This window comes from Phalacrocorax aristotelis, chromosome 1 (assembly GCF_949628215.1).
Source record: "Phalacrocorax aristotelis chromosome 1, bGulAri2.1, whole genome shotgun sequence".
Classification (NCBI taxonomy): domain Eukaryota; kingdom Metazoa; phylum Chordata; class Aves; order Suliformes; family Phalacrocoracidae; genus Phalacrocorax; species Phalacrocorax aristotelis.
In genome coordinates, this window is record NC_134276.1 from 188,625,556 (window position 1) to 188,640,739 (window position 15,184).

At 36.7% G+C, this 15,184-nt stretch overlaps 1 protein-coding gene across 4 annotated transcripts in view; it reads right to left on the reverse strand.

Moving 5' to 3' along the window:
- The window catches only part of DOCK4 (dedicator of cytokinesis 4), a 255,013-nt gene that overhangs the window by 144,963 nt on the left and 94,866 nt on the right, over nucleotides 1-15,184 (reverse strand). For all 4 annotated transcript variants that reach the window (XM_075081064.1, XM_075081063.1, XM_075081061.1 and 1 more), the window contains exons 6-8: nucleotides 13,330-13,478; nucleotides 11,864-11,948; nucleotides 10,001-10,152 (exon numbers count right to left, since the gene is read on the reverse strand). In XM_075081064.1, coding sequence (XP_074937165.1) covers nucleotides 10,001-10,152; nucleotides 11,864-11,948; nucleotides 13,330-13,478 — 386 coding nt within the window. The remainder of the gene's footprint in view (nucleotides 1-10,000; nucleotides 10,153-11,863; nucleotides 11,949-13,329; nucleotides 13,479-15,184) is intronic.

The following is a 15,184-nucleotide window of genomic DNA, read 5'->3' on the forward strand; positions in this document are numbered from 1 at the left end:
CATAACACACTGCCCAGTGTTGGCGTTTTCAAAATTATCTTTAAAAAAAACAGTCAAGATCTCTGGACATCAATGTGCTACAAATATAAATACGGTCTTAAAGAATCTACACTGGAAAGGTAGGTATTTCAGAGGACATTGGGATAGTTGATTTTTTGAACACAGCCATCTGGTAAATATTTTCCTTCTGGTTCTGTTTTTTTCGCTTTGTTTTTTGTAGCAGCAGAATATTCTTGTGGCAAGAAATAAAGGTAACAGTCTCAGTGAATAATGCACATTGTCTGAAAAACAGCTAAGCTGTTACTTTGTCCCTTGCAACTAGTTAAACTGATTCTATTAAAAGTTCATAAGCGAGATCTTTCCAGGATCTGATAAAAAAAAATAAATCAATATATTTTTGATTAAAGGATTGGTGTTCTTAGCGCTCCAGTGTAAATGGGCCCTCTGGCTACACTAAGGTCATCACTGCTGCAACAAACTGCTGTACTGGGTAAATGACATGAGTATATGTGGGGGAAAAGCATGTGCTATAATCAGAAGTCTTTTATGTCTCTGAAAATCTGCCACTACAAAACTGGTAACTGTGTAATCTGTTGAAGTACAAAACTATTGGCTTTCTAAGTGTGATCAAACCGCAGGAAAAGAGGTTCATTTCATTAACTTCTGTGCTGGTAAGAGAAGAAGATATCCCCAAAGCAAACAATCATCACTACAACTCTTCAGTACTCTAAGTGTTGGGAATCTAAGCATCTTCATATTCCGATTTTACAGAACAGAAGCTATTGATAATTTCTTAAGAACAGAAAAACCTCAAAAACTTCACAGATCTCAAATCACCACATGCTACAACACATTTATAAAGCAGCTAATAAAGAGCATCAGAACACAGGATCATTGCATTCTGCTGAAATGTTGAAAACACATTTCCAGTCTTCCTTTGGAGCTGTAACAATGCTATCTCTTACCTGAAGTTCAAACTTAGTTATTTTCTCATAAGTGCATCTCACGTTAAACCAACTGCATTCAGGTGTCTGTAATCCCTTTTAACTCTGAAATTGTTTTTGTAAGGTGATTGTAATGGCTAAAAAGATCAGTTAACTACCAAAGTAAAATATTACATTAGTACAGCTGAGTTACTCCATGTTTTACAGGATTTTCCCCAATTCAGACTATGAACCTGTAATATCCATCTCACAAACGTTTTTTACAATCTACATGATCGGGTTAGTTTGAATCGGGTGTTCGCTTCTGAAGAAAATCTTCTGATCGTCTCCACATTTTGATTCACAATCCAGAACAGTCTGAGCTAGTGAGGTGGATTTCTTCTGCATAAAACTAAACTGGAACATATGCTCTTACCACTCAGTCCACACAACCACAGAGTTAGTCCAAAGTAAAATCCTTAAAATATTTACACATGTTCACATTTGGCTTAGCATGAACTGCTGCTCTGCAAATCCACTCCTCCTGGCTGGCACTACTTGCTGAAGTAGACAGCAGTCTTAGACTTTCAAACTGTTATAACAAAATTAGATTATATAAAAACAAACCATTAAAGCTCAGTACTAAATTGGTATGTCCTTCTGATTTTGCTTTTCTCAAACATTTGTTGAGCATGCCAGATTCAAGGAACAGATTTTATAAAAGCATTTCTTAACAACACTAATTAACTACCGTCTGGACTTTCAATAGATCTAGATAGAGGATGTTTGATATAATATACTTTAGAAACAGATTAAGATGTCGTGCAACTCTCAGTAGCTGGGAAAACCTCAGCAGTAACCAGGAAAACAGGGCTAAACAGAAATTAAAAAAAACCCTCTTGAGAGAAGATGGACCTCTTTCATTTTCCAAATACAGTAACAACACTGCTTTACAACTGTGTATGCCTAAAAACTTGCCTGTGTATTAGGATTCTAGTAGTGAAATGAGTTCTACAAATTACAGTGTCATCAAGATGGCTTTTTTACTTTCTTAAAGAACAAAAAACTGAAGAACACACAAACAGGGCTTGTGACCTAAACAGAAATAAAAGAGAAAGAGGAATGTAAGGTTAGAACAAGTAATAGTGCATAAAACAAAGGATTTTACTGGAACAAGCTGTATGGCTGTACCATGTTACAGCAGTGCCATTCACACACTTGCTCTATCCCACTCAGGGGCTGTTACTGTTCTAAGAAGGAAAACTGCAAAGCAGAAAGAAGGGAAGGCAAACGGAGTAAGATACAAGAACACACCAGGGAAAACTCTAGCAATCATCAGGGGCTGACTTCAGATCTTTATTGTTAATTCAAGTAATAGCAAATATTATTCCTAACAGTTTACCTAGAAAATATAGATATATGCATGTGCATATACAGTCAGGTGAAATTAGCATGTACCAATTAAGTAGAAAATGACTTGCAACTGTAGTCTTAATGCATGAAGTACATAAGTATGTCACCACTTAGATTTAAATACTTGACCATCAAGAGCAAATGTCTATTGTTTTCATGCTTCCATACAAAGTAGAATATTCATGTTCAAAAAAATCTTAAAGTATTACATTAGACGATTATATCAATATAGCAACAGTCTGCAATGTAGTATTTATTATTACTGCTTAATAAGAACACTAATAAAGTCATAAATAAACCTGTATTTTATTATCACATCTACTTTAATACAACAGAACTGATGTTATTGTGGACACCAACACAATTAGAAACAGTTATTTTTCCAATTTCCAGCAACAAAAAAGCCTGGAGAAAAGTGCAGTCCAACACTGTCCCAAACAAATGGCAAGTGATCACAAAAGAATATTGATCTCTAACTTAATAAAATTGACAGGAAAAAGTGTCCCTGCTGCCCAAAGTGGGCGCTGATCACACTAAGTTAGGTGCAAGTGATGCATCGCAGCTGCTACCAGTCTAGAGAAATCTTCAGTTAGGAAGTCTGAAGGTCAAAAAGAACCCCAAGCATCACACTGCTGGTTTTTTGTTTTTTGTTTGGTGACTATCTGACATCAGATTTCTTCTCTGAGCAAGTCACTAAATTCATTTCACATCAGTTTCTCACATCTCACCTGAAAAACATATTATCATCTAATTCTTAGTACATTCTGGGAAAATTATGAGCATTTCTCCATGCTTTTAAGATGAAAAATTATTTAATTAAGAATAACTTAGTTATAAATTTACCTAATTTTCCTTTTATTTAAAGCACTAAAGGACTATTAAGATATGTTATCAAAACCACAATAATGGTTTAATGGTTTTATGGCTTTAATTTCCATCTCTTATTTGAAAAGGTGCTATCCTAGAAATGCACTGGTAGGTCACAAAATGAGAGCACCAATTTATATGACAAATTAGAAGAATATTCCTTAAACATGTCATTGCCTACCACCACATAATAACAAGAGAGACTCACAGACCATGCTTTCTTTTTTTAATAAAAGAATTTCAATATATAATATATATTGAAGGAACAGGAGTAAATTTGTACATACATGTATCACTTATTTTTGATCCGCCTACTCTAAATCATTTGCAAATATTTTAAGAGCGAGTTCAGAGTGCTTTTCCTTATTGATTCCACTCTGATGGGCTAATGACAAGAAGTCAGATAACTAATACTGAATATATATAAAGTCTGAATGCTCAAATGTTACTGAGATCTAAAGTAGTGAAACAGAAAACAAAAAAGAAATAGGATGCATTCAGCTCAAAACTACTTCAGGGCATGCTGAGCAGCTCCTTCATCAATACAGTCTATGGATTTTTAAAGGGTTGTCTAACACACCCTAAAGAAGACACAGACATTTCATCAGCTGAATCGCTTTTTAAGTTTCACTGAATCTCTGTAGACTGTAACTGGAGCCTAGAGATGCAATTCACAGAAAGATTTAAGTTTAGATGTTTTTAGAGCTGGATTGCAATCCTAAAGTCCATTTATTCACCATGAAACCTTCTAAAATTAAACAAAACGGAAAACAGTAAGCATTGGTTTATGTCTTAATCTTGGCATCTTACTTATGACTACATAAAGATACCTCCATCTACTGAGATTCCAGAGCCTGATGGCATCATCCCTGGCCCTGAAGATATACTTGCGTGTTCTTTCAGGACCAATTCTTTTCTAATGAAGCACAACTAATCAAGGAAAGAAAAGGTGATGAAGAGGAGGCAAATGCTAAATTTAAATATAAACCATGTGGTGACCATGTCAGATTTTTTTCTCCAATTTATTTAAAATAAAGAGGAACAAGAGGGTAGCATAGGTGAAGAACAGATTTATATTAATAGGTTGGGTTTTTCTTTAAGAAAACAAAGACCCATGCTCTGTTTCTTGCTCTCTCTTTGAATATCCAGACTTACATTTCCTATCTTCTAGGGAGTCTGTACTGTCTCTTAAGCAACAGGAATCCTCATTAACACATTGTATAAAGTGTAAAGGGAATTACAATTATTACTATTCTGCTTTTCCTCCTCTGGTTGTCTTTACATAGACACACAGTGGCTAACATTGCATCATGTTAGAATCCAGCCCTGCAGAAAATACTTACTGAACTTAGTTCCTGTGGCAAAACACACGGGTCTTGAGAATTAGAGAAGGGTTGTGTGCTGACATTCAGAACCACAGTTTTCAATTTGATATCTACATTTCTTTCTACTTTATACACCTATAGTCTTTTAATCTGTTCTTAGCATGTTATTATATTTTCTTATTAGACACTCAGTTTTAGTCCTTCTAAGTCAAATGAAAGAAATGTTAACACACTGTGCTTTCTGCTTATAACTTGGTTTCTCTCAGTTGCTATGGCATGCTTTTTTCAGTGAGAATCTATAACTATAGCAACAACAACAAAAAGTTTCGTTACCCTTCATTGTTCAATGACTATATTCTAGGTCTGATCAGTTCTTAATGTTGCCTGAGAAAATGACAACTTTACAACAGCTGGACAGCCTTATTCTTGCATTTTAATATAAAACTCAACTATTAAACCATATGTTCCCTATAGAATCATTAAGGTTGGAAAAGACCTCTAGGATCATCAAGTCCAACTGTCAACCCAACTCTACCACATCTCCTAAACCATGCCCTGAAGTGCCACATCTACACATTTATTGAACACTTCCAGGGATGGTGACTCCACCACCTCTCTGGGCAGCCCGTTCCAGTGCCTGACCACTCTTTCAGTAAAGAAATTTTTCCTAATATCCAATCTAAACCTCCCTTAATGCAACTTGAGGCCATTTCCTCTGTTACCAAATACCTTTTTCCCTTGTTTTTCCAAAGCACAGACTTCTCCACATTCAACATGCTATCCACATTATTAATAACTTGAATATTTTCAAAATGAAGAGAAAAATCAAACCCTTTCAAAGTATTCAACTCTACAGTTGATCAGAATAATCAATAATTGCAAACTTGCCAAGCCACTATCACAAAATCAAATTGGTTTATGCATGTTAGTAAAAAAGATATCTTCTTATCAGTAAGGTATAAATACACAAAACTATTAAAATATTATGTATAAAGTCTGCAGCAATATACAGATAGATTTATACTAATACATTCAACATAATCTCACCAAGAAAAATGCCACAAAATACCATTTTTACGCTGTGGTTCCTTGCAGGCCAGTAACATGAAGAAGCCAGGTGAGCTGTGAGCTCAAACATGCTGTATTTCCTTCTGAATGTTGCTAACCATTTTGGATCAGAGCACCCTACCCAGAGACTTCTTTTCCTTGTGCTGGTCTGGAGCTGGACCAGGAAGGGAGCTGCTATATTCAAGCTTCCTAAAGATGTACTAGTCCTTTTTGTAGATACTTCCCCTACTTCGGTATCTACAATTGCAGTTCATTTAATTGTGATACTTGAACAAATGTTTCTGTTCAAACAGCTGAATGCATGAAACAGGCAACAAACAACAAAAAAAAAGAGGCTGTGGAAAATTTATGCAATCAGTTAAAAAAATTAATCAGATAATGTTGCTTCTAGTTCTTCAACAATCCTTTAAAACTGCTATTATAATTGCATAAACCTGAGGTTACAAAAAATGACATAGGTATATAGAGAGATCTTACATTTGCAGGTCCACCTGGTAAGAACATAAGTTAGTCTCAAGAAAAATATTAGAACACAAATTCTATCATTAAATCTCAGTTCTGCTATTTTCACTCTCTCCAAATGAACTCTTTGTTTAGGAGGCTACAGAGATCACCTGCTTTATGTCAATTTACATCAAATGGACACTATATTAGAATCTACATAAAGCCACATTTCTGGAGTAGTTGTACCCGTGAGCTTGTACTTAGCATTATGTATTCAAACAGTCTCATTAAAACAAGCAGGATTTCCCACCTGAGGAAAGCCTGGTACACATATAGTGCTTGCAAAACTGAAACTCGAGGTAAAAAGCAACAAAGTCCAAAGAAACAAAACCCAGAAGTTCTAATACCATAAACAAATTGATGAAATACATTTTAAGTCATGTATACTCATATACTCCAATTCTTAATCAAAGAGCTTTCTGTTTCAGGAAATAAATCATCATGTATAGTTCCTTAAGTTTATCTGTGCTATTAACGAGTTTCATCTATAATTTTCATTGCATTTTTCTACTGGACCACAATACAACAAGTTAGGAAACAGACAAATGACGCCGCTAGGTTGTGACTGACTTTAAGGTGTTGCCACACAGAGCTTTTGACTTGCACTTTCACCAGAAATGAGCAGAAGAGTCTGCATATCCAGACTCCACAACTCTATTATTGCCAGTAGGCTTCGCCATCATTGCAGGGTATGAACTGCAGGAGCTGGGGTGCGCAAAGACTCTCTCCTCTCATACATCATCTTTCTGAGGGAGGCTGTTCATTTCATGCATGCATCAGCCAGAGCCTAAAGACTTCTGAAATACCCCACACATTTGTACTGAATAAAAGTTATACATCATACCATACTGCTGTGCACCCAGACCAACTAGCTTTGGTTTAACTCAGTAATAACCTGGTTATGTCACTTCCAGGCCTAGTCCAGAAAGACCATGTAAATCTCCAGCTTGGACACCTCTGCATTCCAGAGTTCATTCTGTGATACAGACAGACCTTGCATTTAATTTGTTCTTGTGAAAACTCTTGGTTTCAGCTTTTTAAAACATGTTGAGAGGTTTCTGTGTGTTTCTTATGAGGTTTTTTTTGTTGTGGTTTTGCTGTTAATGGGGGTGTATGTTTGTTTGTTTTGCAGGTGGTTGCAAACTACCTTGACAAAGTTTATCTTGTCATTCCGCCCATGCCCTGAAAGGCAGTTTGGATTCATGGCAACACGCTTCTTCAAGGTTTGCCAGTAATGGGATGAGGAAGTTCACACAAAATAAAGCAGCTGCAAACAGACACTGGAGTCAGGAATCAATAACTAAAGGTCAATTCACAGCAAGCATGTGACAAACAGCTCTAGAATTTGTGCTTTCATGTGAACATGAAGTCCAGTCCATTTGCTTTCATACCACCACCACTGCCATAACCTTGTTTTCAGCAATCCATAACACCCAAATTGTTTTCTGTCAAGGTCTGAAGCTCTCTCCTAAATCCGTCACCTGCTGCGGCATTCACTGGAGTGAACACAAAAGATGTGCCCTGATGCACATTTAATTCTCAGAAATAACCGTGAACTGCATTTTGGTGACTAATGTCCAAAGTATAGGCCAGAATGAAGTGTCAGTGTTTAGCAGCTCACATTGTAACAATAGTTGCTTATGTATTATTTCTTTAACAATAAAAATCAATTTACTCAGTATAATCTTCCTTAAAAGCACTGGTTAGTTACCTTGCCCAACTACAAAGCATAGACATAATTCTGTCAAATTCAGCCCAAATTCCACATGGTTCCCCAAATTCCTATTGCCATACGTAAGATGACAACTAGTCATGGCTTTGGACACATTCTGAGTAACACTATTTACCCTATTAACAGGCTTAGAGCAGTAGCTTTTATTTCTTTTAGTGTATTGTGAGCTGTCTTAAAGTGTTTTTTGTTTTGAAGTCTAGTCTTTCATTTCTCTAGTGGGCAGTCTTAAAGCAGACAATGTTTGTGGGCTCCAGACGTGTTCTTTCTATCATGAGGAGAGCAGAGAAGAATACAGTGGCCAACAACCAGCAGAAATGATGAATGGGAGCCTTCTGAGCAGAAGGTGATCTCCCATTGTATTTGGTTGTGTGGCAAGGTTTTGGTAGCATTGGGGCTACAGCGGTGGCTTCTGTGAGAAGTTGCTAGAAGCAGAGTTGCACAGCAACTGCAGCTGGAGAATGGAGTGAGAATACATGAGAGAAACTCTGCAGACACCAAGGTCTATGAAGGAGGGGGAGTTGGCGCTCCAGACACTGGAGCAGAGATTCCCCTGCAACCTGTGGTGAAGACCATGGTGAGGCAGGCTGTCCCCCTAAGCCCATAGAGATTAACAGTGGAGCAGATATCCACCTGCAGCCCATGGAGGACCCCACGCTGGAGCAGGTGGATGCCTGAAGGAGGCTGTGACCTCATCGGAAGCCTGCACTGAAGCAGGCTCCTGGCAGAACCTGTGGCCCTGCAGAGAGAGGAGCCCAGGCTGGAGCAGGTTTGCTGGCAGAACTTCTGACCCTGTCGGGGACCCACACTGGAGCAGTCTGTTCCTGAAGGACTGCACCCCATGGCAGGGACCCACGCTGGAGCAGTTTGTAAAGAACTGCAGCCCATGGGAAGGGACTCATGTTGAAGAAATTCATGGCGGACTGTCTCCTGTGGGAGGGACCCCACGCTAGAGCAGGGGAAGAGTATGTGAGGAATCCTGCCCCTGAGAGGGAGGGAGTAGCAGAAACAACATATGATAAGCTGATCATAACTCCCATTCCCCATCCTTCTGTGCCACTGGGAGGGAGGAGGTAGAGAAAAATCTGGAATGAAGTTTAGCCTGTTTTAAGATTTGGGTTTATGTCTCATTACCCTTCTCTGATTTGATTGATAATAAATTAAATAAATTTTCCCCAAGTTGAGTCTGTTTTACTTGTGATGGTAACTGGTGAGTGATCTCTCCCTATCCTTATCTCGACCCATGAGCTTTTCTTTATATGTTCTCTCCCCTGTCAAGCTGAGAAGGGGAGTGATAGAGCGGCTTGGTGGACTCCTGGCATCCAGCCAGGATCAACTCACCACACCCACCACCACTGCACAAGCATTTAATGGTTCAATCTTCCTGGCATATTCCTTGAACAGAACTTATAAGGTTCTTGCATTAACTCAGCTCTCCTCCTGCGCTCATATTTATTAAATGCAGTGGTTCCACTATTGTTCACTCCCATATTCTCTTGCTTGGCCAGAAATGTGCTGGGAATAGAAATAACCACTGAATATTTAAAAATTCAAAGGTTATCAGGGTCTCACAGAATTTCAGCTCTAAGACAACAGAAAAAGAATGGTTCCTGGATCAGCTCCCAGCTGAAAAAAGAGGCCAACCAAACCCCAGGTAAATGTGAGATTGGGTTTGACTGTTTCACTGAAGTACAGGCACCTCCTCACTGAAGTACAGGCTCCTTTTATGAAAAGGCTCTTAATTCACTAAGGGCAGCCCTCCAGTCTCATGGATCTAGAAGAACTCATCCCATAAATATTACAGAGCAAGCAACAGTTCAAAGTTTTGAATGTTCACTGATTAAGAGAGAAAAGAAAATAGAGCTACTGAAAAATGACCTTTAGGTCACAGAACTAACGTTCACTCTGCATGCATACATGTACATATGTTCCTCCACAAACAAAACCAACTGAAAACTGAAATAGGTAAATATACATTATTTAAACCTAAAATAATACTACATCTATTAAGTATAGAAACTGAATTTCAAAAGGAAGCAGAAAATTATCCTGAATCAGGGCTACCTTCTGCTTGTTTCTAAGTGTGAAATTTGTTACCTGGATCAGAATATACAGTGTATATTGACAAAACTTATGTGAAATTAGTATTCCAGTGAAAATTCACATGGTACCTGATGGGACGATTTTCTTTACTATCAAAGAGTGAGAAGATTACTTCCAGTTCCTCTCCCAGATTGGAGCACATTAGACTCTTCATCTGAACAAAAAGATGGTGGCTGCTAGCTGGTACTGGTGTGTCTTTTTTTCGATGACGATGCTCCATCTAAAAACACCACAAACACCACAGCAGCCAGTTTGAATTAATCGTAAAAAACTCAAAACAAAAAGAGGTAAAACACCATAGTACTAAACTACTTTCTTAATCCCAATTTTTAAATTTTTAGTTGGGGGGGTGTGTGGGTGTGTGTGTGTGTGTTTGGGGTTTTTTGGGGGTTTTTTTTGTTTCTTTGGTTGGTTGGGGTTTTTCCTGTATCTGAGAACGAGAATACAAGGAAGTGACTTTCCCAGTGTTGCACTGTGTCATAATTATCTCTAGGAGAAAAACAGTAACTTCTACAAGTTTACCTTTTTCTACTCTGAAAATTCTAAGCCACTTTAAAGCTTTGTGCTGTAACAACATAAGGTTTCATAGCTGGTTCAAATAGCTAATGATCTGATATTCTAGTATTCAAGCACACAAAAAATGCTTTTGCAAAACACTAAACACCAGTTTTTTTAAATGGAGAAAAACCACATCCATATTTTATAATCTTTGGCAGCCTGCTATATAGGAGCTACTATATTCTCTTGATGAGACTTCACAGTTTATACTTTCACCATTTCAATCACCCATTAAGAGTAGGACAGTATTAAGTTACACTATTTCTCTCTTACATTGTACCAAAAATAATTTTAAACAGCAATTTTTGTATGCTACTTAGCCTTCAAACTGAGGTTATCTCAGGCTTTTTTTTTTCCTCCCTATTTTTGAAAGTGCACTCTATGACTTCCCATTATTAGTTTTCTGGGTTATTCGTCCTCTGTATGTTTCTCCTTATGATTAATGGTTCCTCACTGTATTTCATCCAATGCTTCAACAGGATTCCGTAAGATTACATATGACTTTGAAACTGCCCAAAGGTATACTGATTGTAGCATGAAGAAATTACTATTAACTTGTAATGTCAAGCTCATCAACATAAGTAGTTAAAAATTATCAAAAATATATTTTAATTTCAGCCCTGCAGAAAACTGTAGCAATTATATTTTTTCTTTATTCTACGTTTAAATACAAGTTAACCTAAATAAAATTTAGTTTAAATAAAAGCTTAGTCTTAAAGCAAGTAAGGCCCAGAACTGTATATCTGTAACAGCTGCAGTACTCAAATATGAGCCAAAGCCCAAATAAATGAATTGGCAAGTTCTCTTAGACCTCACTGGAGATTAAATCTGTATGAGAAATATCAGTGCTGGTTCTGTAAATCAAGATGGGCTTTTATACCCATAGGAGAGCTTTTCTATGCAGTTTAATTTCTATTCACATTAATACATTAGAAAAGACCAATAGCTTGTATGATTAATTGTGACAATACTTGTACGACAACTATATTCATATTTCCACAGATTTTATCTAACAGGACTTATGGGCCAGGTATAGCTCTAATGAAAAAGAGTCTCATAAGCTTTTACTGACGATTAAATGAATGTTACCAGTCACAATTTTAATGACATATCAGAAAACAAAACTTTTAACAAATAACATGTAAAATGTACATGTGTGCCTATTTGATAACAAATCAAAGCATCTCATACAGATCTAAAGATGACAGAACCATTCAAAAGAAAACTTCTTTCCTCACAGTAAAACTCATTACATTATGAAATGCCAGTTTATTTGATCAAAAAAAGTACTTTTGGTTAAGTAGAAGAAAGCTGCCATCAAAACATCAGTACGTAATTTGATAGCAAAAGTACTGAGTATTATATTCACATACCAGCCTGTAGAGCTCCGTAATGCTGATCTCTTCAGGATCCACCATAGCATATTCTTTTCTCGGAACTAAGTCAAGTCCCAGTTGTCTGTATGAGAAACGGAATAACAGTAAGTAGTTTCTACAAAAAAGGGAAACAAATTAACTAACTGCTTCTATTTACATTTAACAGAAACATTCCAACAAACAACGTATATGTTAATTGGTACTCTACAGTTGGTTTGGGTTTTGTTTAAACGTATTTTGGCTGTATTCACCATTAACAGATGATTCCTCCGCTTTCTTCATTTTGTCAAGAGAATACATTTTTCCATCATTTTAAAATCTGTTTCACATAGTGGACAATGTACAATAGATATTGTCCTTTGTACTATTGTGGACATCGGACAATATGAATCGTACTAGCATTGTCGATTTGAATGACAACCGTGGAAAAGAAAATAAAAAGAAAATCCATCAAATGCCAAAACATCAGCTTATTTAATTTGGACTGAATGGCATCAAAGCTGCTTGGCTGTATCCTCTGAACAAAATAATGAAATGAACTTGAAGCAACAGAAATAAAACTTATTTTCAGCACAGCAGCAAGCAATAAAGATTCAGAACACATATGGGGCAGTCATGCTGAACTTAGAAAAACTTGAAAGATTAGAAAGTTTTTTTAAAATATATTTTTAAAGACTAGGAATGGACCACTTCAAAAACCATCACAATTCCATTTGGTTAGCACAAAATTCTAAGCAGACAGCTAATCATACACAGCTAATCACGGTTCTTCCACTATGTTAGTTATTTAGGCTTTCAGAGAGCAACAGTTGCAGAAACCACTGAAATTCAATTAATTCTACTCCTGAATATCACTGCATTTAGAGAGAGTTTAACAGAAAAAAATATAGGTTAAAGAAAGACTTTGGAAACAGCACTCAAATGCTAAAAGGTATTTTAACCTTTTTCTCACTTAAAAAAAAAAAAAGGATAATATAATTTGCATTAGCTCTTATTAGTTATTCAGATAAAAGAAAGATGCAGAGCATAATAGCAAGATGTATATTAGAGATACCCAAATAGGAACTGAATTGTGTGACACAAGGCAAAAAGGAAGCTATGTCAGACAACATAGTTTTCAGAAAGACAACAGAGCTATGCTAACTGCATCACACAGGAATCTGGACAGGTGTGTTTTAAAAAGATATGAACGGATGCTGCAGATATTCCAATGCAATTCTCTTGTAGACAGCACCACTGCTTTGTAAAATAAACTGACAGAAAAAGAGCAAAATAAAACAAGTAGTCACTTTTCACTGTTAAAACACAGTGAACAGAAAAAACAATGAAGGAGAAAGTCCATTTAAAAAAAAAAGGTAACACCTGTCAGAAATTTGTTCCTCATTTCAAGATGATACAATGAGCCTAAAGCTGTGGCATTATAATTACACTACATGTTTTCATTTATTATTACATTTACTCACTCATTGCCCCAATCCAGACGAGCAGTGATGTGTCGCTTGACATCCTTCATTCGATCATGGGTGAGATGGCCAACAAGGACTTGCCTTCGCAGGTCTAGGATTTCATTCATTATGTGCCACAGTCGGTGAAAGAGATCCCCCTCATTCCTCTGTGAGATAAAAATATAATTGTCTCTACGTCACCTGTATAAGCTGACAATCCTAATACAGATATGGCAGGGAAATCAAGAAAACTCCTTCCTTATTCCCTTACTTGGTCTTTTTTCTCCCCATCGTACTGTGACCATTTTACCTGCATGCATGTGTGTGCATGCGCGCATAAAACTATTTCAGAGCTTACCATGGACCCTCTGTCTTTACACCACACTCCCTCCAAAATTTCACTCCAACTCCTTATGCCTCATGCCAACACAGTCTAATTTATGGGATAGATATGACAAAAATCAAAGAAAAAAATTGTTTCTTGCCATAGCACTGTTATTTCAAGAGCATGTTCATTCTGTGCTACTGTCTCATCCAAACTTAATATGTGATCATGTAATTCAAGACTATTTGAACTCATACATGTAATGGGATGAAAAGGCAATAGCTCTTGGCATTCAAAATCTGAACCACAGTGTTAATGTTCTTTTAACTTTTTCTTGCATGATAAAACTGTGCAGGCTACTGTCTAACCGTAAATAGTGTCACGTAGACAGCATTTTGTCCAGGCAGTTCTTCATCTAACTGTGCAGTAGGACAAGTATGTGAATACTATTCCTTTTTAAACCACATCCTCCTACTCTAATTATATACCAGTTAAGCACAAACAATTTCCCATAACACTTTCCTCTCAAACAGAAGTTCCTTTAACTCTTCCTTCACCAATTCTAAGTGGTTTTACCTGATATAATTTTTCCAAGAAATTTTAGCTTGAGGAAATTATTGCAACCTCCATTTAAGCGATGCATCACACAAAGTTGCAAAAACATTCCTGTTCAGATTAGTTCTACTAATTCTTGCCAAGAAGCCCTAAGCCCATTTCCCTTTTCCTTCTTCCTATGAACAAATGGCATAAAAACAAAGTTCAGCTACTTCTGCTGCATAATTGTTATGAAAACCTAAAATTCACTTAGAAGCACCATTACTCTCTGTCAATAACTTTCATATTCCAAGGGCTCTGACAAACTGCCATTTGATAAATGTGCTCTTTTTATTTCACATTCATTCACTTCATAAGCTCACCAAAATGGGCATTAATTTATTGTTTGCCTTGGCTTTCTGTCTGGCAAAAAAGAAAGCCAGTTTACTTTGAACATGCAATAACAGCAGTGAAGAAAAAAGTTGCCAAAAACTTCAGTAAGAACAATAGGAATATAAGAAATTTATAAGAAAAGGAAACAAAAAAAAATGTCATACAAATAGCCCTTGGATTAGGAGCAAGAGACAAAAAAGAATTTATAGGAATGTTATAGAGAACTAGGCCGACAGTATGTTTTCATAGTTTTCCATCAGACATCAGTGTTTAAAGATTTTATTTCTACAGTTAAAAAACAAAATCAAATGCACGTTAATTCAAGTGCCTCTTTGTTTTCAGTATCTGATGGTAAGCTCTACTGAAGTAAACTATTCACGTGAATACAAGAGACATGCTAATATTTAACAACACTATTAAGCTCAAAATAACATTTTCAGGTATCCTTTCTTTTCCAAAGCTTTAGAATTTGTCTGTGAGTTGCCTGTATCTCAAAGAGCTGAGCGGATCTGCAGGCAACTGTGCTTGTGTTATAGATTTTAGGTCTCTACACTAAAGGATCATATTTTTGCTCCTGTTGTTCCAGGAGAAGCCAATGTAGTAATATACTTGCTAATATAC